Raw genomic sequence first — 21383 nt, 5'->3', positions numbered from 1 at the left:
GCAAGCTATCAGGGATTTCTACCAAGCGTCCTTAAAAGGATCCTCCATTTCCAGTTCATTCTTCCTCAGCATCAGTGGAGGGAATTCTGGCAGAAATTCGTGCTTTGAAACCTTTCATAGAGGAAACTATAAGACTTTGCAACATTTGGATGACAAATGGTCTTTTCTGGATTCATGAGTACTAGTGGTAAAACAAAAAACGGAAGCTCTACAATCCACCTACTCGCGTATCTTCTCTCTGGAATCAGAAATAACTTCTCAAAAAGCATACTTAAGATTTGGAAAACCGGATTTGCAGAAATAACCTTCGCATTTATGGTCTCCCTGAAAAATTGGAGGGCTCTAATCCAACGGTTTATTTTCAGACTTTTCTGCCTAAGCTTCTGGATATACCTACATCTACTTCATTCAACATCCATCATAGATTGGTCCCAAAATTTCAGCAAAACCGCGTGGAGTTATGTTCTACCTACAATATACCGACGCCCTTCAAGTCTTGTCGGTTATGTCCAAAAAACAAATTCACTGGGAAGGCCACCGGATATATTTTTCTCAGGATGTAGCTAAAGTCACTGCTGATTGTCGGAAGAAATTCCTTGACTTGTGCCCTCAGCTTCAGTTATTGATGCAGTGGTGGGGACGTATTCATTATTTCTTCTTTTAAAATATGATTTATAAGAGGAACCTTTATGGTGTTGGTCACGATATATGGGGTACCGCGATCGATATCCTCCCTCCTTCTTCAGTTATTGTTACCTTTTTTTAATTTTTTTTTTTTTTTTTTTTTTTTAAAAGAGCCTGGTCACTAATACAGGACCCAGTTCCAACAACTGAAGATCGTAAGGGAGGATTTTGATGAAGGGTCATTTCCTGTCGCAGACAGTATGCCTATACACACAAGTGAGGTACCATTTTCATCGGAAGACTTAGGGGAACACAGACTAGTCGAACAAGTGTGATTATCATTTGTCTTTCTATGCATTTCTGCATTTCAAATTTAAGACATTTTGGAAAAGAAAAACAAAAGACACTTTAAAAAATACCCTCTAATTCACATGCTAATATAGGTACTAGAAAATTCAGAGATGCACAAATAATCACGGTTTCTAAACTTCTTATCTTTTTTCCCCGTTTCAGAAATACAAGGATTTCTTTGATACCTATTTTTCACTCGATATAGTTTACCAAATTAATTACAGTATACCCGGTACACAATAAATAACCACTGCAAGGTTCAAATCAGTTATTGGCTTGGGTACCTCGGGTTCCTGGTGAACCTACAAGCCCCATCTATCCCCACAACCAGAAGGGTCCCACGGACCCAACGGTATATAGCTTTCAAAAATGTACCATAGTTAGAAGTTGTTACAGGTGAAAATTGGGCACAAATGGCTGTTTTTTTCAACTAAATTTCACTATTCTTTTATTTCAACTGTTACTATCTATAGAAAAATCTTAAAGGATCGACACTTGCTGAATTTTGTCTACTTTTCAGAAATGCATAGCTTTCTTGATCCATTATTGGTTTCACACCCATTTCGACCACTAACTTGAAGGCGGTGAAAGCACAAAAAATAGGAAAATAGGCTATGTCCCAGTAAAATGCCAAAACTGCTCACTTTGCCACTGGATTCAAGCAAGCCTGGCTGAAGACGGCTGAAATGCCAGAAACCGGTCCTAGGAAGCTTGTTTCCGGTCCAGGGAAGGCATGGCTTGGCAGTTCGGGCTGGACTGTCCCCATGAGGCACAGGGTCAGACTGATTTGCATATGGCCATGTCTGAACTGGTGTGGCAGAGTGGGCTAAAGAATGGTGATGGATCAAACCCAGATCTGTTGACTGGGTGTGAGTGTTTGATTGGTTCTGATGCTCCGTCCATCACCACCCCCTTTTGTACCAATATTTCGTGTGTGTCAGCCCAGGATGCGACCGCACCCGAGCACTACACAGGTCTTTAAAAGACTATCTGCACGTTAATGAGGCCTTACTGTTGTTTCACCCCTTCTAATAGACCCTGCAGCTCCACTCTGCCTTTTGCTTAAGATTCAGCCCCCCCCACCCCGAAATTTTTCCTTAGCCCCCTGCCCCCCACGAAATTTGGCTCTAGTTGCGCCTCTGGTACTTACTAAATACATTACAATTTGGTTGGAATTGCCCCACCTTTGGGTAAGCCCTGTTTGCGCAGTGATTGGGTGGTATTCACTGCGTATGTAATTACCAGGTATGTTAAATATTGCACCCTTCTTAAAATTTAGGGCGGTCAAACCTGCCGTAAACTTACAGGGGAAAAGTGTGCTATTTATAGTACCAAAGTACCACAGTCTGCATTATAGTCTCCAAAAACTCAAAACAGATGCTATTTATCGTGCCCCATTTTTCTTGCTTGATTTAAATTTAGTCTCAGATTGAGGATAGTAACAAATAAGGTTTTATTCAGGACAGATTTGGAAAAAAGGCCTCTCAGACGTTCCTGCAGGTCAAGCTGCTGGCGGATTCTGCCCTCTCTCATTAGATCTGTTTGAGAGGGTTCTGTTTCTAGCTTATGATCACTCAGTCTGGGTTTGGTGACCATTTGCGTATGCCTGGTAACTTGTACCTATTTGCGCTTTATGACTTGTCTGCTTGCTCCTCAGTCAGTATCTGTGCAATGAGTACAGACTGCTATTGTGGTGCTGCTCTCAAAGTCTGTTTACTTTAATTTGGCATATTCATGCACTCCTTTTCTAGAATGTTAAAGAGTGATATTATCATGATCTGAATATTTGAAACACAGTAAATCTGCAGGCGCAGGGCAGCTCAGTGTTTTAGTGTTACAAGTGAAATGACTAACTGCTAGCACGAAAATGTAATATGCATTTGGTTAAAACGCTATTCTGGCTGGAAAAGTAAAACACGACAGAAAAAACTTGGCAATTAATGTGCTCTGATAAATGAATTGTTTCTTATGCTTTGAAGCAGTTAACTTAGCCTGTCTTGTTGCTCAAATTGGTGTATTTTCTGGTATTTATGTTTCCCTCATCTTCATTGCTTTATTTTGCTTGTGAGCAAGTGTCACTCATAGTCACTGAAATGTCACTCATAATTACATTGTATTTATGACAATATCACACACCGCAATCTGAAACCTTGGCCGCTATGATTTAGCAGCAGCCTTTCTATAATTCTTCTCGTGTGTGACGAGTGATCAGCTTGTGTGCTAGTAGCAGTGACATTATGGTTTATTTCCGCCGTCAGGGTTGGTTTCATGGGAGTGTCAAAAAAGCTTCAGCACTCCGTCCATCATCTCCTTGTGTTTGGTATGGCTGAGAGCAGAAGCCTTGTACTGCTAAATGCACCACTGCAGTCATACATTCCAATAGACCTGATTCAGGCTGTCTCCCGCATGACATTTCCTCTTCTTCAATGGATGTAAAAGGAGGAAATGCTTTCTCCCAAGTATTGAATATGCTACTTACCAGTATGCATCTGTTCTTGGCATGTAGGGCTGCTGACATTCATATCTGTGCATAGATCGCCGCCTAGTGTTGGGTCCGGATGTTTGCACGTTGTTGTCCTGGAAGAGTCTTTGAAGTATCACGAGATAGGTGACTCCTCCCCTGGACCACAGTGCGCATGGGCATCCTCTCCATCCTTAGATTGTTTTTCGCCATTGTGGCAGTGATAGAGTAGATACAGTAAGTGATGACCATGCTATACAGTAATTCTGAGAGCTGCAGCTGCTACAGGCGCCGGGGAGGAGGGTGGGCGATATGAATGTCAGCAGCCCTACATGCCAAGAACAGATGCATACTGGTAAGTAGCATATTCAGTTCGAGGCATGTGGGCTGCTGAATTCATATCTGTGCATAGAATATATAGCAGTACCTCCTATTAGCGGCGGCTACCAGTGCTAGCTGCAGCAGTCTGAAAAAGAGTTTTGAGAACAGCCTGTCCTACAGCTGCCTGCTGTTTTGAGTGTACATCTACACAGTAGTGTTTGGTAAATGTATGTATAGTGGACCATGTGGCTGCTCTACATATTTCCTGTAAAGGAATGTTTCCCAGGAAAGCCATGGACGCCCCTAACTTTCGTGTTGAGTGGGCTCGTGGGGGAATCGTTAATGTGCGTTTAGCTTTTTGATAGCAAATTTGAATACATTTAACGATCCATCTGGCTATACCTGCTTTGGAAATGGCGTTGCCCTTGTGTTGTGGAGAAAAGGCAACGAAAAGTTGTTTTGTCTTCCTAAAGTTCTTAGTTCTGTCTATATAGTACATGAGGGCCCTCTTTACATCTAGTGTATGGAGCATTCTCTCAGCGACATTTTGTGGATTTTGAAAGAAAACAGGCAGTTCAATAGTTTGATTCATGTGGAACTGCGATATTACTTTAGGCATGAATTTGGGGTTGGTACGTAGTACGACCCTGTTTGCGTGAACCTGTATGAATGGCTCTTGAATGGTTAGTGCCTGGAGTTCACTAACTCTTCTTAACGAAGTGATCGCTACTAGGAAAGCTACTTTCCAGGTGAGGAATTGAATCTCACATGAGTGGAGAGGTTCGAAGGGTGGACCCATCAGTCTGGTGAGGACCAAGTTGAGGTTCCACACTGGTGCTGGTGGGTGTCTTGGGGGGAATTACTCGTTTAAGTCCCTCCAAGAAGGCTTTGATGGCAGGCCCTCTGAATAAAGAGAGGTGCTGCCTGTTTTGGAGATAGGCTGCTATTGCGGTTAAATGGATACGTATTGAGGTGTATGCCAGATTGCATCGGTATAGGTGTAAGAGGTAACAGATTATGTTTTGAATGGATGCGTCTAGCGGGTTAATGTCATTGTTGTTGCAGTAAATGACAAACCTCTTCCATTTAGCCGCATAGCAAGCTCTGGTAGTGGGTCTCCTGGCCTCCTTGATGATTCCATACAGTCAGGTGGCAGGTTTAGGTAGCCAAACTCTAAGACTTCAGGAGCCAGATTCAGCTGTTGCGGATCTGGGTGCTGAATTTCGCCATGGTTCTGCGTTAAAAGTGCGGGTTTGATCCGCAGCCTTTGATGCGGCACCACGGAAAGTTCTGGAAAGGCGGTGTACCATGGTTGGCGCACCCATGTGGGAGCAACTAGGATGAGTGTCAGGGAGTGCTGTCGCAGTTTGCGTGCCACCAGCGGTATTAATGGCGCTGGGGAAAAAGCGTACGCAAATCAGCCGGACCAGTTCATCCATATCGCATTGCCCTGCGACTGTGGGAACCTGGCGGCAAAGCTTTGGCATTTTGCGTTTTCGTTTGTGGCGAATAGGTCTATCTCTGGATGACCCCACTGTTGGAAGTACGGGTGTAGCTCCCACTCGTGCATCTGGTGGCTGTGTCTGCTGAGCAGATCCGCCATCTGGTTGTCCTTGCCGGGGAGGTGTTCCGCCATGAGGAATATGTTCCTCTGAATGGCCCACTTCCACATGCTCTGAGCCAGATGAGACAACTGTGGAGAGTGTGTTCCTCCCTGCTTCTGTATGTAGTACATGGCAGTCATGTTGTCCGTCCGGATCAACACGACTTTGTTGCACAAGTGTACTTTGAATGCCTTCATGGCTAGGAAGATTGCCATCAGTTCTAGAAGGTTGATGTGCATCTTCTTTTGTTGTGTCGTCCATAGTCCCTGCACTGTGTAATTGAGTACATGAGCTCCCCATACCTGGAGAGAGGCGTCCACCGTCAGTATTATTTGTGGAACAGGCTCTTGGAACGGTCGGCCCTTGCAAAGGTTTTGTGGATTCCACCAATGCAGAGAGTTGTATGCCCGACCGCTCACCAACACTAGGTCTTTTAAGTGCCCGTGAGCCTGATTCCATTGACGTGCCAAGCACTCCTGAAGCGGGCGCATATGTAGTCTCGCGAGCAGGACTATGAAAATGCAGGAGGCCATCATGCCTATCAACTGCATGAACACTCGCGCAGGAAGGGAGTGTTGAGATTTGAACTTTGAGATCAGCAGTTGCATGCTGTTAATCCTCACTAAATTTGGCTGAGCTGTGGCTGCCAGAGTGTCTATGGTCGCGCCCAGGTACTGTTGTACGTGTGTGGGTTGGAGATGTGATTTTGGGTAATTTAGTGAGAATCCCAGACGGTGAAGAAGGTGAATGGTGAGGGACATGTGGCTGCCGCATTGCTGGGCTGAATTTGCTTGAACAAGCCAGTCGTCCAGGTAAGGGTAGACGTGAATGTGTTGTCTCCGTAGATGTGCAGCCACTGTAGCTAGGCACTTGGTGAAAACCCTGGGTGCGGTTGTCACACCGAAGGGGAGGACTTTGAATTGATAGTGCTGTCCCTGAATAGTGAACCTGAGATATTTCCTGTGTGATGGGTGTATGGGTATGTGGAAGTACGCATCTTTGAGGTCTAGTGTGGCTAGGAAGTCTCCCTGGCTGAGCAGCGGGAGAACCTGCTGTAGGGTGAGCATATGGAAATGCTCTGAGAGAATGTAGTGGTTGAGGGGTCTCAGGTCTAGTATAGGTCTGAGTGACCCGTCCTTTTTTGGTATTAAGAAGTACAGAGAGTACACCCCTGTCCCCTGCTGGTTGACGGGCACGACCTCTATTGCGCCTTTTTGCAGCATACTTAGCATTTCCTGCTGCAATAATGCTAAGTGCTCTACGGACATAGGACGGTGCTTTGGGGGTATGTTGGGAGGAGTGGAGGTTAATTCGAGACAGTAATCGTGTTGGATAATGTCCCTGACCCACCTGTGGTGATGGTTTTCCACGTGGACAGGAACCGCCGGAGTCTCCCCCCCGACAGGTGTTATGTGGTCGGGGGGGAAGGGAGAGGGCGTCACTGTTTGTTTTTTGGGGAGGACCTGGTGTTGCCGTAACTACGTCCCCTGCCTTTGGTGCTGGAGCCACGATATCCACCTCTGTTGGTTTTATCGTAGGTACTCTGTGTGCCCCCTTTAGTGTATTGCAGCTGTGACCCCTGGCCTCTAGCTGCTCCTCTATTCCCGGGGCGACGAAAGGAGCCACTACGAAATTGCTGCGTCTGCAGAGCCCCCATTGACTTCGCAGTGTCAGTGTCTTTTTTTATTTTTTCTAAGGTCGTGTCAACCTCGGGCCCGAATAAGTAGTCGGGGTTGACTGGCTGATTCAGGATGTTGTTTTGAATCTCCGGTTTGAATCCTGAGATTCTCAACCAAGCGTGTCGTCGTAACATGACGCTGGTGTTAATTGCCCTTGCTGCTGTGTCGGCAGCATCCAGTGCGCACTTAATGGATGCGTTGGTAAGGAGTTGTCCCTCTCTGATGAGGAGCTCCGCTGCCTCTTTGTATTCATCTGGCAGATGCTGGAGTAGCGACTCTAGCGTGTTGTAGTGTGAACGATCATAGCGTGCCAGGAGGGCCTGTGTATTGGCAATGCGCCAGATGTTTGCCTCTTGAGCTGCAATTCTTTTGCCTGAAGTCTCCAGCACCTTGGACTCCTTGTCTGGGGGAGGAGCATCACCTGTTTGCGAATGGGCTCGTTTGGGAGCGTTAGCAACTACCATGGAGTCCAGAGGTAACTGACCTCTAATGTACATAGGATCTCCGGGCGCAGGCTTGTACTTTTTTTTCAATCCTGGGGTTGAGCACCCGTGCCCTGGTTGTTTCTTTGAAAATGTCCTTTGCAGGTTTGAGAACTCCTTTCAACATGGGCAGAGTTTTGACAGTTCTCTCGGAGGAGGCGAAAGTGTCCACTAAGAAGTCTTCCTCAACAGTACCAGAGTGGAGTTGTACTCCATGATTGGCGGCAGCACGTTCTATGAGGGCATTGAAGGCAGCAGTGTCCTCTGTGGGAGATGTTTTGGCACTGTAAAGCTGCGTGTCCTGGGTATTTGGCGCGGTACCCTGGTCTGTAGGGTCATCCCATGCCTGATCTGGGTCCTGCTGCTCATCAGGATAGACATCCCCAGGGTAGGCGGTATCATCGCCCATGTAGTCCTCCACTGCGTCCGTTTCGGAGGGCGTAGGAGAAAAGGACTGGGGATCCTGATAGGAGGTTTGCAAGCGTTCATACAGAACTGGTTCCGACTCTGCTGGCAATTTGTGCTTCAGAGGTATTCTGTAGGAGTCCAAGCCCTTCTCTGGCGTGATCTTCCGCTTGCGGAGCATCAGTCTACCAGTGTCGGCGTCGATGAATTGTGGCTGTGAAGGCTCAGAATGTGTGTGTCCAGTAGACGGGGACTGTGTCTGGCAGACACGTGTTCGGATGTCGAACATCTTCGGCGCCGTGGATGGCGGCAAACCAAAAGTGATGTTGGTTGGCGCCAATGGTGCTTTTGGAGCCTTGTTCGTGTCGGGGCCCGACGTGGATCGGAGGGCTGCCCGTTCCCTGATGCGTTGCAACGACGCCGCGACCTGTCGCACTGAGAACGCCGAAGGTTCTTTGGTGCTGGTCGGTACCGTGGGGGTAGGCGTCGACTGCTTTGGAGCCACGGGGTCATCGATCCGAAGACAGGTATCAACGGTCGTTGGAGTCGACGATTTGGCGTGTGCCGCCGTCTTCGACGTGGACTCAGATGGAGCGGCCATTTTGACTTTGGTGGTCGGGGCCGACTGCTTCGGTGCCAGGGGCCGATGAGGTTCCGTGGGACCGAGGGCCTTCTTTTTCGGGTCGGTACCGATATCCGCTGCAGTGAGTTCGGCGCCGAAATCCCTTTTAGTGCGTTCGGAGCCGACGGCCTTGGCTGGCGTCGAAGGAGTGGAGGTCTTCGAGGGGTTCGAGCCGATCACGGCCAGTTTCACTTTTGGTTTCGGTGGAACTGGTGCGACGATTGGTTTCGGTTTCGTTGAAGGGAATCCAGTCGTCTTTGGTAATAATGGCTCGTGCGGGATGTTCGAGGCCGGGCCCGAAGGCGGGGCCGAAGAACTTTGGGATTGATCTCGGGTAAGGCCCGGAGGCGATCCCTCGACCTGAGCCGTAGAATGACGCACTTTGACGGCCTCCGTATCGACGGGTGGGCCTGGCTCCTCGCTAGAGCTATCTTCTTCGGCCCCAAAGGGCTCATCGTAGTCTTCTACCTCGTCGACGACTTCTTCCCTGTGAAAAAGCACTTCATCGTCGTCTTCCGATCGGGAATCGTGTTCGGAAGCGGGGCTGGAGTTTACTTCTTCCACGCTCTCTACGTCCTCGGTGCTGAAGATGTTGGCCGGGGCAAGCGCCGACTGCTGCGCTTCTAATCTCGCTGCCCGTCGATTCCGGAGAGTCTTCTTCGATCGGAATCGGGCACAGGCCATACATTTCGATTCATCGTGATCCGGTGAGAGACATTTGTTGCATACCGGGTGGACGTCGATGTGTGGGTATTTGGCGTGGCATAAAGGACACCGTTTGAATGGGGTCCTCGATTCCATCGTCGATGTAAGTTCGATGTTCGGATCAAACGGATCCGAAAGGCTGGAAGAAGTTTCTAAACTAATTAAGAAAGCAGTCGATACCGAACGGGAACAGTACCGACGAAAACTAAAGGCCTTTTGGCCTTAAACTGAATTTTCCTAACTTGAGCTAAGATAAGCACATCCGAACCCAATGGCGGAAAAAAACAATCTAAGGATGGAGAGGATGCCCATGCGCACTGTGGTCCAGGGGAGGAGTCACCTATCTCGTGATACTTCGAAGACTCTTCCAGGACAACAACGTGCAAACATCCGGACCCAACCCTAGGTGGCGATCTATGCACAGATATGAATTCAGCAGCCCACATGCCTCGAACATATATTTTTTTAAATAACCCACTTTCCTCTTCTAAAATGTTGGCATGTATTTGTATGATTTAATTACTATTCTCGGTGTCACATCAGCTGCTCATGCCATGTGCCATGGCTGCCAGCAAGCCACATAGGAAACTGTGACATCCTGGTTTGAATTTAATCACAACCTCAACACATTTACGGCCAGTGTGTAGCAGACAAAATGACTTTCTGAAGTGTTCTCGCTTAACTCCAACCCTGGTCATGTTTTCCCATACTATTGTGCGAACCTCTCTGTGCAATCAACAATGGACTGCTTTCACAGTTAATGAGCTATGTTTAATTAAACTGAACAAATGGAATTATCTTGAACCCACAATACATAAAATTGCCATATCCATGCATATGATTTGCTAGTGTCCTCCGTCTTTTCCTTGAAAGTAGTGCTCATACAGTGTTAAAATCTTCTTACAGGTGCTGCTTAATCTCTCAACGTCCAAGCATATATAGTCTGGAAACATCTGACGAGGGCAGCCTGTAGTAGGTAAAGTAGTGAAGGTCTAAATATGTGCTTTACCAAATAGCTTTGCTAGAAAATTATTCTACATAACCGAATGTGATTCAATATAGACTGGTCAGCTGTGGGTATCCTAAAAAACACAACGACGATGGATCGCTGGCTTAACCTTAAGCGAAAATCCACTGAAGACATCAATGATGGGCCATCATGCTCAAAACAAAGGGTGTTAAGTGAAAAGAAAATGAAGTTTCGCAAGTACGATGGTGAATATTTATCATTGGGTTTCACATGTTCAGGTTCAGAATATGAACAGCAACCACAATGCGTGCTATGCTATGAAATTTTGTCAAATGAGGCCCTGAAACCTTCAAAATTACAAAGACACTTGGAAACCAAGCATAAAGAGCATGCGACTAAATCCATAGAATTCTTCAAGAATAAAGAGCAAGAGCTCCTAAAAAGTAGAAAAATAATTAAGAAAACTGCAACAGGCTCCGTTAATGAAAATGCTCTGAAAGCTTCATATGAAGTATCCATGCTCATAGCAAAAGCTGGAAAACCGCATACAATTGCTGAAGAACTAATAGTACCTGCTGCTAAAGCCATGGTGACAGCAATGATTGGAGAAAAAGCAGCAAAAGATTTAAATTTGGTGCCATTATCTAACAACACTGTAAAAAAGCGAATTGACAACATTTCAGACAACATGAAGGAACAGTTGATCGAAAGAATTTGTAGAAGTCTGCATTATAGCCTACAAGTAGATGAAAGTACAGACATAGCAAATAAATCTCATCTCCTGTGTTACGTTAGATACGATTTTGAGGGGAACATTTGTGAGGATTTACTGTTCTGCCGCTATTTGATACATACCACTGCTGAAGAGGTCTTCAGCAGTTTCAATGACTTTCTGACATCAAATGGAATTCAGTGGTCCAAATGCATAGGAATCAGCACAGATGGGGCACGTGCCATGTCTGGGAGACTAACTGGACTTGTAGCACGAATAAGGGAAATTAACCCTTCAGTTGTATGGCATCATTGTTGCATTCATCGAGAAGCATTAGCCACTAAGAAGATACCAGAGGAATTAAAAAAGGTCTTGAATGAGTCCGTCAAAATTGTAAATTTTATCAAAGCTAGGTCACTAAATTCAAGGGTTTTTGAACAGCTTTGTCAGTCCATGGATAGTGATCATCAGCTTTTGCTGCATACAGAAATCCGATGGCTGTCTCGTGGTAGAGTTTTGTCTCGCCTTTTTGAATTAAGAGATGAAATCAGAGTTTGTCACTGAACTGGAATCTCCATTTCCACTTGGTGAGCGCTTACATGACCATACTTGGTTAGCTATGCTGGCATATATGGCAGACATCTTCACACATTTAAATGCACTCAATTTGAGTATGCAAGGAGTAGGCATCACAATTTTTAATGTTGAAGACAAGATTGAGGCAATGATAAAAAAAAGTTAGACTTATGGGCTCGTCGCTTAACACAAAGACATTTTGATTCTTTTCAGAACCTGAAGACATTCTTGGAATCTGCTGATGATGAATTATCAAACAAAGTCTTAGAAATTTTTATCCAGCATCTCCAAGATATGCGGCGTAGTTTCCGTCAGTACTTTCCACTTCAGGATGAAAGCAAAAACTGGATTAAAGATACTTTTAATTTATATATTGACAATTTAATGGGGCTGACAGCATCTGAAGAAAACAGTTTGATTGAAATCTCTACAGATAGTGCACTTAAATTTCTGAGTCTGACAAACTTTTGACTGCAAGTACGAATAGATTATCCTGAATTATCAAACAAGGCACTTAAGGTTTTACTTCCTTTCCCCACCACATATTTATGTGAGAAGGCTTTCTCAAATCTTATGTACCTTAAAAATAAGAACAGAAATCGCTTGCAAAATGTAGAATCTAACCTAAGGATTCAACTTTCCGAAATAAAACCAAACATTGAAAAGTTAGTCGCCGAGATGCAGCACCATCCTTCCCATTAAAATGTTTTAATTTTTGCATATTTCTCAAGATAAAATAATAAAAGCTTTAGTAATGCAAGTATTTGTTTGGTGTGTACTTGTTTGTGTATTTTTTGCGAATTATTGTTTTAATTTTTTAAAATTTAAATTGTAAAAATTGCTTGGGGGTCCCCGGACTCCAGTAGTGATTCAGTGGGGGTCCTCAGGAGTCAAGAGTTTGGGAACCACTGCTCTAATGGAAGACACAATTGCTGAAAGGAGTGTATTTGAATATATGAAGAGGCCAAACATGCTACAGTGGAAAAAATGAAGAGTTTACGGACCTTTATTAAGAAAATAAAACAAGTATGTTCCATGCTGCTCCATGTGGTTCAACCACATGATCCCCCGTTGCGTTCTGTATCTTCTTCGTCCAAGTGTCTATTTCTGCACCACTGTGTTAATTTTCCACCCCTTCTTGATCCTTGATCTGTTGGTCGCCTGCCTCAACAAAGTGCTCTCTATTCTCATAATTGTCTATTGCTCGTCATTGCCACTTATGAAGATCCCCCAGCCCACTCTATCTTGTACCTACTAAGGCATCCCTTTTGCCTTCTGAATTCCTGTATTTTTCCCATTTTGTCCTCACCTACAAACCATGACACCCTAGAAAATACTAGACAATCAAATAATTAAGGAATGAATTAGAACATGTAGAAATACAGTGCAATACAGCACACATACACGAATATTTGAATGCTATAGTGCACACGTGACATATCAAGCATGCACTATGTGAAATTTAATATGTTCAAGCGTGAGAATAGATATGTGCAAGCACCAGGAAAGACACACATGCGCACGAGAAAATACATGCAAGCCTGAGGAGAGACTGTTGCAATTTTACTACCAGCATTGTTGTCACTGCTGTACCTGTACTATGGAACAAAAGCTTGCAATGGTGGTGTGATGTACAGCTTCTGGGTGTAGGCAAAGCCGATAATGCTGGTTCCGTTGTGTCTGTACTGTGTACAAGGGTATCCTAGACTGGTGCTGCCCAAGCTGCACCTGTGAACATGCATGCTAGGGAGGATTCAGAAAACCTTTTTCACCATAAAAAAAACGAAAGTATTTGCTTTGTCAGTTTTAATTCATTCACGCCAACCTGAACTTAAAACAATTAGGAAATAGCTGGTCACTTCCAAAGTGCGAATGTAACAGGATAGGAAAGTTCACAGAAGACTAGCAAACAACTAATTCTATTTTACCAAAATCATCTCCTGTGGAGATTTAGATAAGCAAATCACTTGCGTGTGGATGCCAAAGAGGGAGGTTAGTATCTTGGAAGGAAGCAGTAGAATATGGACCCTTAAAATGTTAAACTACAGTTCCCTATTTTAAATAAATGACAATGCAAACGTATTCATGGAGAGTATGGAGCAACATCAGGGACAGTATTCACCCACTCCTGCATTGAAGGAACATAGTCAATAGAAATTACAAAATTTTTGACTTTGTTTTAGCAAACAGTACTAAGCGGAAACAGGATGTACTTAATTCTTAGGAAAGGAAGGAGAAGTTAGAAAACCACAACATTATGAAAAATATTTGTACTATGCAACTGTTCTAGTTTGACTTGCTGCGTTCTAGATGCAAGTTCTTCAAGAACCTCAACTAATTAGATCATTTTTTTGTGTTATTGGTCCTGCAAAACATTTGATCAACGTCCAGATGTAGCAAAAGTAGAGGTACACATTACTTGAGAAAAAAAAAAAAAATCGGATTTTGCAAATTCTATTCAAATGTATTGCAGCCTACCACCTTCGGAATCTACAAGAAAGTATGCCTCATCATTGAAATGCCTCAACTGAGAGGAGGCATTTGTCCTACTCTCTAATGATCACATTCTAGCTGACCCTCTTTCAGTGCCTTAAATAATTTGTGATGAGTCACCTCACTGTCTGCCTACACATTCTATATTTGACAGAAACCCAATGACAAGATTCCTCCGACAGTTTGCAACAGTATAGTTGTGTTCATTTAAGGTGGCTTTTCTACTGCTTGATCTCGGACGGCAGAGTTTTGCCTTTTACATGGTAACTGCTTATCCATTTCCCTTTTGTACAGCACTGCAGTTCACAATCACTGTAAATAATTAGAATTTACTAACAAATCAAATTGGTATAAGTTTATATTGGGTGCTTAATCGCTAGTCTTTGAAACTGCGGGAACAGTATTTTGCTTATGACAAAAAACACAAGGATTAAAAATGCAATAGGTCTCGCCTTTTACTAACTTAAAGCCATTTGCTTTGCTATACAATACCATTAGCAAAGCAAATGGCTTTAACTTAATCAAAGGCGAGACCTATAGCATTTTCAATGCTCGTTTTTCCTTGCTTGCACCAAGGCATTGTTTGCAGTTTCAGGGTTCCAGTCTTTTTTTTCTGGAAATTCTACATGGATTTCCTCATCCACTCTATAACAGTACTATGCTATTGCCGTTTTGTTAAACACTTCACGGGCCCACTGTTCACCATGCTCTGAAAACATCCCATAAAATGTAATTCACATGAGTAAATTCTCATTCTGTCACTGGAACTATAAACTAACGCAATTATTTGAAAGGAAATGTCAAGTTCATTGGAGAAGCTATGAGGTGATGGTTTTCATCCGAAATAGTCTTCACAGTGATATGCTTTTGTTCAATAGTGTTTAGAACAAGCATCAGTCCTTCTTGCACATACAGTTTTGTGTGACTTCGGAACTACAGATTTTATTTTAAAGACATGTCTAGCAGTATTACAATATCATCAAACCAAAAAACATGAAATAATGTGATGGCATAACTATTAGGTTAGCTCATAGGACTAGGAGGAGAGATACACACTTTAAACTCAAGATGAGCTCTGAGGAAGTTACATCTCACACCTTGACTCCAAGGGCATCCACTGTAATTGTTTAATTCATCTTTTATTGAAAATTGCTGACTCAAGCATGTTCATAAATAGTGACTGTTGATAGACATATTGGACAGCTATCTAAAACTCACGCTAGAGGATGCAAACTGGAAGTCAAGTCCAACTCCCGTAGTCCTCGATGACAAGAAGATTGAAAGCTCTGTACAACGAGAGGTTTCGTTTTACGGTTGAGGAGAAAAATAAACAAGCATTGGCATAGCCAATAGGTCTCGTCTTTGGGACCTTATAAGTGTTTAGCCATGCAACAGTTTGTGTTGTTGCACCTAGGATATTGTGCTGCTTAACTAAATACTTATAAGGTCCCAAAAGCGAGACCTATTGGCTATGACAATGCTTGGATGCAAGGCAGAGGGCGAGAAGGGCGCAAGGGGGAGAAGGGGGAGAAGGGCGCAAGGGGGAGAAGGGCGCAAGGCAGAGGGGTTGAAGGGCGCAAGGCAGAGGGGTTGAAGGGCGCAAGGCAGAGGGGTTGAAGGGCGCAAGGCAGAGGGGTTGAAGGGCGCAAGGCAGAGGGGTTGAAGGGCGCAAGGCAGAGGGGTTGAAGGGCGCAAGGCAGAGGGGTTGAAGGGCGCATGGCAGAGGGGTTGAAGGGCGCAAGGCAGAGGGGTTGAAGGGCGCAAGGCAGAGGGGTTGAAGGGCGCAAGGCAGAGGGGTTGAAGGGCGCATGGCAGAGGGGTTGAAGGGCGCATGGCAGAGGGGTTGAAGGGCGCATGGCAGAGGGGTTGAAGGGCGCATGGCAGAGGGGTTGAAGGGCGCATGGCAGAGGGGTTGAAGGGCGCATGGCAGAGGGGTTGAAGGGCGCATGGCAGAGGGGTTGAAGGGCGCATGGCAGAGGGGTTGAAGGGCGCATGGCAGAGGGGTTGAAGGGCGCATGGCAGAGGGGTTGAAGGGCGCATGGCAGAGGGGTTGAAGGGCGCAAGGCAGAGGGGTAGAAGGGCGCAAGGCAGAGGGGTAGAAGGGCGCAAGGCAGAGGGGTAGAAGGGCGCAAGGCAGAGGGGTAGAAGGGCGCAAGGCAGAGGGGTAGAAGGGCGCAAGGCAGAGGGGTAGAAGGGCACATGGCAGAGGGGTAGAAGGGCGCAAGGCAGAGGGGTAGAAGGGCGCAAGGCAGAGGGGTAGAAGGGCGCAAGGTAGAGCATGGGGAGCGTCTAGCAGCACCAGGCTCGTCAGCAGTTTTTACGGACCCCTATACAAACAACTATGCAGGGCCCCAAGTCCCAAGCGCCTGTTTCGAAGTTTAAAAATAAAGTGTTACGGGAAAGAGAAAAACACAGTAGCTCCACTCTCCGCCACCAACTAATGATTTCAAATGCGTCAGCCGACCTGAAAAAACAAAAAATGCTAGCTTCAAAACCTATGCATAGATTTTATAGCACAAGTACCGGTGCGGTCAAAGCGCAGGGTCTGAGGAAAAGAGTCCCTTTGGCAGTCCTTGAGTGTCTGTATCAAGGTGTGACTGCATCAGTGCTCCCTTTACACGCGGTATCGCAATCAGCGGCTGTCTCCTCCCGCGCGTGGCGGTGTCTGGGGCATCAGAATATATTATGATGGTGCCGAGGCCTCTAAACAGCAGCAGGCTCGGTATTAGCGAGAACATGCTCTGCATACAGCGTGGACCCGTTCTCATCAGAGCCGCGCAGGCCAGACACTGGGGCTGGAAGCTTCTCATCACAGCTAGCGTGTTTACCAAGGAGACGTGTCCTTGGCAACCACTGGCCCCAAATTAATTCTCTGCAGGTCTCACTAGGGAGTTAGCCGATCCTGAACTGGCGGGGGCCCGAGGGGCGGCCGCACAGGGCTAAAGTCAGGGGGGCCCTTAGCCCTTATGAGGGCAGTAACTTCTGCTGGTAGCGAGAGGAGGGGGGCGGGGGAAGAGGGGGAGTGTGGCGGGATAGAAGGGACAGAAGGTGAGAAGGGGGTGCGAGTGGGCGCGGAGGGAGGGCGCAGAGAGATTCAAAAGGGGGCTCTGGTGAAAAGGGGCGAGCAGGAGGGTTTCAAGGTGGGGAGGGGTGAATGTAGTAGAGAGGAAGAGAAACAGGAGACAGGTGTGACAGGGAGAAGGCGGCACAGGGAGGGATAAAGGTGAGAGGGGTGTAAAGGAGTGTGGAGGGGAGGTAGCAAAACGAAGTAAAGAGAGGAGCCAGGTGAGTAAGAGATGTAAATATATTAGAAAAAGAAGGCATTAGGGAGCGAGAGAGACAGGGATGGGGCTTGTGAAAAGGGGAGACGCGAGAGAAAGTGACTGAGGATGAAACCGATGCAGACAGGGAGTGAGACAGTGAGCAGGTGGGTAAATGAGGTATGGGGAAAGCAGTAAGTGGGTGAGCGAAAGGTCTTGGAAAGATATCGAGGAACGAGGGAGCATATGTGACTGGAAGGAAGAGGCTGGGTGTGCAGAGAGGCCGCGAGAAGGGGGTTCAGGGCGAGATGAGAGCGGGTCAGCAGCGGGGAAACAGGTGGGGATGTGGGGGCAAAGGAAAACAGGAATATATAGAGGTGGACAAGGGGAGGCCGACGAGCAGGAGAGAAGGGGAGATCAGAGGGGCGAGGAGACGAAAGAGAGGGGGGCTAAGTGAGTGGGTGAAATGGGGAGAACGTGGAAGGGGAAGCAGCGAAAAGGAGAACAGGTGGAAAAAAAGGAGCCCATGGAAATCTGATGCTGGAGGGGAAAGAACAACAGATGTAGAGAAGCGCGGGGTAAGATGGGGTTGAAGGGAAGACAGGGATCAATAGGAAAGAGGTGTGTAGCAAGAGGAAGGGGAGGAGTTGTGGACGAAAATGAGGGTGGAAGAAGGGATCACAACGGAGCCATGAAAGAAAAGTGAGATAAAAAGTGCAAAAAGGAGGTAACGGGGAGGGGCGTGGTGAAGAGGGGGAAGATTCACAAAGCAGTGGAGAAACACTAAAATGTTATGAAAGACGGTGTGCAGGAAGAAAGTGCAAGGGGTGGGATAAAGGTGAGAGAGAGGGAAGATCGCAGGTTAGGAGAGATACAGAGAACCAAAGAGGAGGGAGAATAGAAAGACAAGAAGAAACGGGGTGACGCTCGTGTCAATGATAACAGGAGGAGAGGCACAGATAACACGAGGAGAAGGCGCACGGCCATAAAAGTAACGCGGCCGTGAAAATACTGGCTCACTGAGAACAGCAAAGCAGCCGTGAAAGTGATCGCGATCAAGCGATGCGCTTAATGAGCATGACGAGGAAATCCAAATGGTGCCACTGCTCGTAAGCGCGTGCCCGAGCACATATACGCAAGCTGTAGGCCGGTCATGGAAGCATTTTTTGAAGCCCTTACTAAAAGTCTACCATTTTCTATTCTGAGAGTATAGCTTTAGCTCTGGTTAGGAGGCATATAGCCAGTAGCTCAAAGTCATTCCTGTAGAGTGCATGCATTTTCGGAACTGTAAAGGCAGTTTCCATGGTCAGAATGTTAATTACATTTTTTACCTACAGTAAACCAGCAAGTGTAGCATAAACCATTTCTACAGCAGTCCATCCACTTTCCTTGCCTGACACTTGACACGCATTCCTTACTGAAGAAGCTGAAACCAGCAAAAACATTGGACACGGAACTGAGTTGACAGTGACTTGCTGATGGTATGGCAAAGAAGCTTTAAATAGTCCCAAATGTAACTGCTTACAGGAATGTGGCCCTTGGGTTTCAAGTTTAATTTTCCCCATGCAGCATAATAGTTCCACACCACATGGATATGATCTCTGAACCATTTCCTAGGCATAAATACTCTGGCTTTTGTTTCATTTTATACTTAACGACTGATGCAGGACAAAGGTTTTCATGAGCTCTTTTCTCAGTACCAGCCCCCCAAAGAGGCACAGTTATGCACTCTGGAATGTGTCAGAGTTCCGTATGCGGAGATGTCACATTATTAGAGCCAACGCAGAAAACTTATAGCACCAAGAAGCTTATTGGAGGGAAATTTACCACATACTGTACTGTTACACTGTTGTACTGCCGTGCGGCCAAGAAAGTGATCGCGATCAAGCACGGCGAGCGATGCGCTTAATGAGCATGAGGAGGAAAGCCATATGGCGCCTCTGCTCGTAAGCGCGCGCCTGCGCACATGCACGGAAGATGTAGGCCGGCCATGGTAGCATTTTTTGAAGCCCTTAGTAAAAGTGTTGCCAGACCAGCGCATGCGCTGGGTCAGGCGAGACCTAAAAATACAAATAATTATATTTTATCCTCGTTAAGGTTAACAATACAGTATTGCTGCGAGTTTAGTGGCTTGGGTAGGAGGGTTGCACGGCTCCAAGACTACCTTGCATCGTCCTTGTCTTTTTGGCGGTTTTTGCTTTAGTCACCTATTTTTTCAAACTCACCCTTATTTACAAAGACCCGTGTTGCAGTTCTAGATGTGTGCCCTAGGTATTACGGCCATGGGTATACATAGTACTCTCTTTCTGGTGTGTGTAATGTTGCCCTGCTAGCTGCGTGCATACTACCTGTTTGGCGGTAGCTCCATTTTATGTTTTGGAGTACTTTATAAGATACTGTCACTTAAGTGTGATGCTTTCAAGCCACCCCACCAAAATCCAGGAATATCCACAGTAGCAAGACCAACTGACAACACCTAGAAGAAACAGTGACTGCATGCATGCTAGAAACAAATAGCGAGCATTGCCCGACTATAAAAGTGTGTATTTTCTCCTTCCGCGCCCATGGCCAGGTAAAGATTAAAGAAACTAGAATTTACCAGCAATAATAACAGTATACAGACCGGTTTGAACGGGATAAACTTGGCCGAAAGTGGTCAAGAAATTTTAAACTGCAAAGTATAAGACAATGGGTACTATTTTTACCCTTCAATATTAAGACTCTGTTTCAGTATTCTCAAACATCCTTGGAGAACAACTAGGAACTTAAAGAGACTTTCAAGAGTTGGAGCCCATTACGGTGTCTACTTGCGCGCACAGGGCACTTCTGAGCTCAAAAGCTGGACCTGTGAACATGCTCAACCAAGAAAATGATAAGCCCAGCACAAGGAGAGCATGCTAGCTGAGTTAACTATTGTTGCCTACCTTTCTGCATTCTGTTCACCGAAAGCCATGAGGAGCTAAAATCTCAAACACGCACAGAAGATCCTTAATCCAGCAGGGAACCTTGTGAGAGGAGCAGATACATATAGAATGTGTAGGTGAACGGACAGCTTCTTGGCAGGATCCCCACTGATCTCACCAACATGTAACGGACCTTAAAACCAGCAGATGATTCAACAACTCCATATCCTTTGACAATACCACATGAATGTGCTTGTTTGAATTAGGGCAGTCTACACTTCTGGTTTCTTTGATGGTATAGGATGAGAAGACTCCTCCTCAATGGGCTGGGGTTTAGGACCAGAATTTTGGGCCTCGTTTGGGGGCCACCATAGCTAGAGATCTCCATCTGCCTGTGCACTGAATGGTAGCAGAGTAATGAAAGGGATATTGTCGAGACAATTAACACAGTTCTCCTGTAGCAGGACGCCCTGGCTGCAAATGACGGATGGACCCTGATAGTCTGGAGAAAAACTGCAAATCACCCTGTCAAATCTGTCAGGGATGATCTTGAGAACGACTCCCTGTTAACTGAACAGCCCTCGATGAAAAGCCTAGAAATACTCTCGTACCTTTGAGAGCCTTGTGCAGCCCTTGAACAGATATGGGTTATACCAATGGATAGAAGTTCCCCATAGACTATATATGTGTGGGGAACTGGCAAACTGCCAAAGAGCAATACAAGAGGTAGCTGGTTACAGTGAAACAGCAGGACCGGTCCTCTCAAATTCAACAGAGTTTTCTTAACAAGGGAATCATTAGAAGAAGAGGAAGACACAAGGCGATTCTCAATGCAATATGAGCGTCTCAGTAAATAAATGTTAGTAATACTAGTTCTCCATCCTGGGCGTTCTCTCCGAATCCATAAACAGTAGAATATCTAAACACCCATGGAATACCTGCAACATTTTTATATTATAAATTTTCATTTAAAATGTATTAAGAATAAATAAAAAAGGCCTATAGGAGGAAACAATTTCCATCTTTTTTTAGTGGGGGAGGGTGGGACAAAGCCAATTATAGAAAAAGTGATAAAGTGCATTTGACTGAAACACTCATTTCCAGAACTAAAAATAAAGTCAAAATATAGCCTCTGATAAGGTTATAAACAGAAAACAATGATTGTTTAATAATTTGTGAAGCTGCAGCATTTCCACACCAGCTGCATGTGTTTTT

The 21383-nt window shown here is 45.6% G+C and overlaps 2 protein-coding genes across 3 annotated transcripts in view; one reads left to right on the top strand and one right to left on the bottom strand.

The window, feature by feature from the left end:
• The window catches only part of KIAA0232 (KIAA0232 ortholog), a 467980-nt gene that overhangs the window by 426078 nt on the left and 20519 nt on the right, over nt 1-21383 (bottom strand). The gene's annotated exons all lie outside the window — the stretch shown is intronic.
• On the top strand, nt 10355-11500 carry LOC146863081 (zinc finger BED domain-containing protein 5-like). The gene has a single exon (XM_085643143.1). It carries the CDS (start codon nt 10355-10357, stop codon nt 11498-11500), a length of 1146 nt encoding a protein of 381 aa, XP_085499269.1.

This window comes from Triturus cristatus, chromosome 2_2 (assembly GCF_964204655.1).
Source record: "Triturus cristatus chromosome 2_2, aTriCri1.1, whole genome shotgun sequence".
Lineage (NCBI taxonomy): Eukaryota > Metazoa > Chordata > Amphibia > Caudata > Salamandridae > Triturus > Triturus cristatus.
This window is presented reverse-complemented; position numbering and strand designations above follow the sequence as displayed.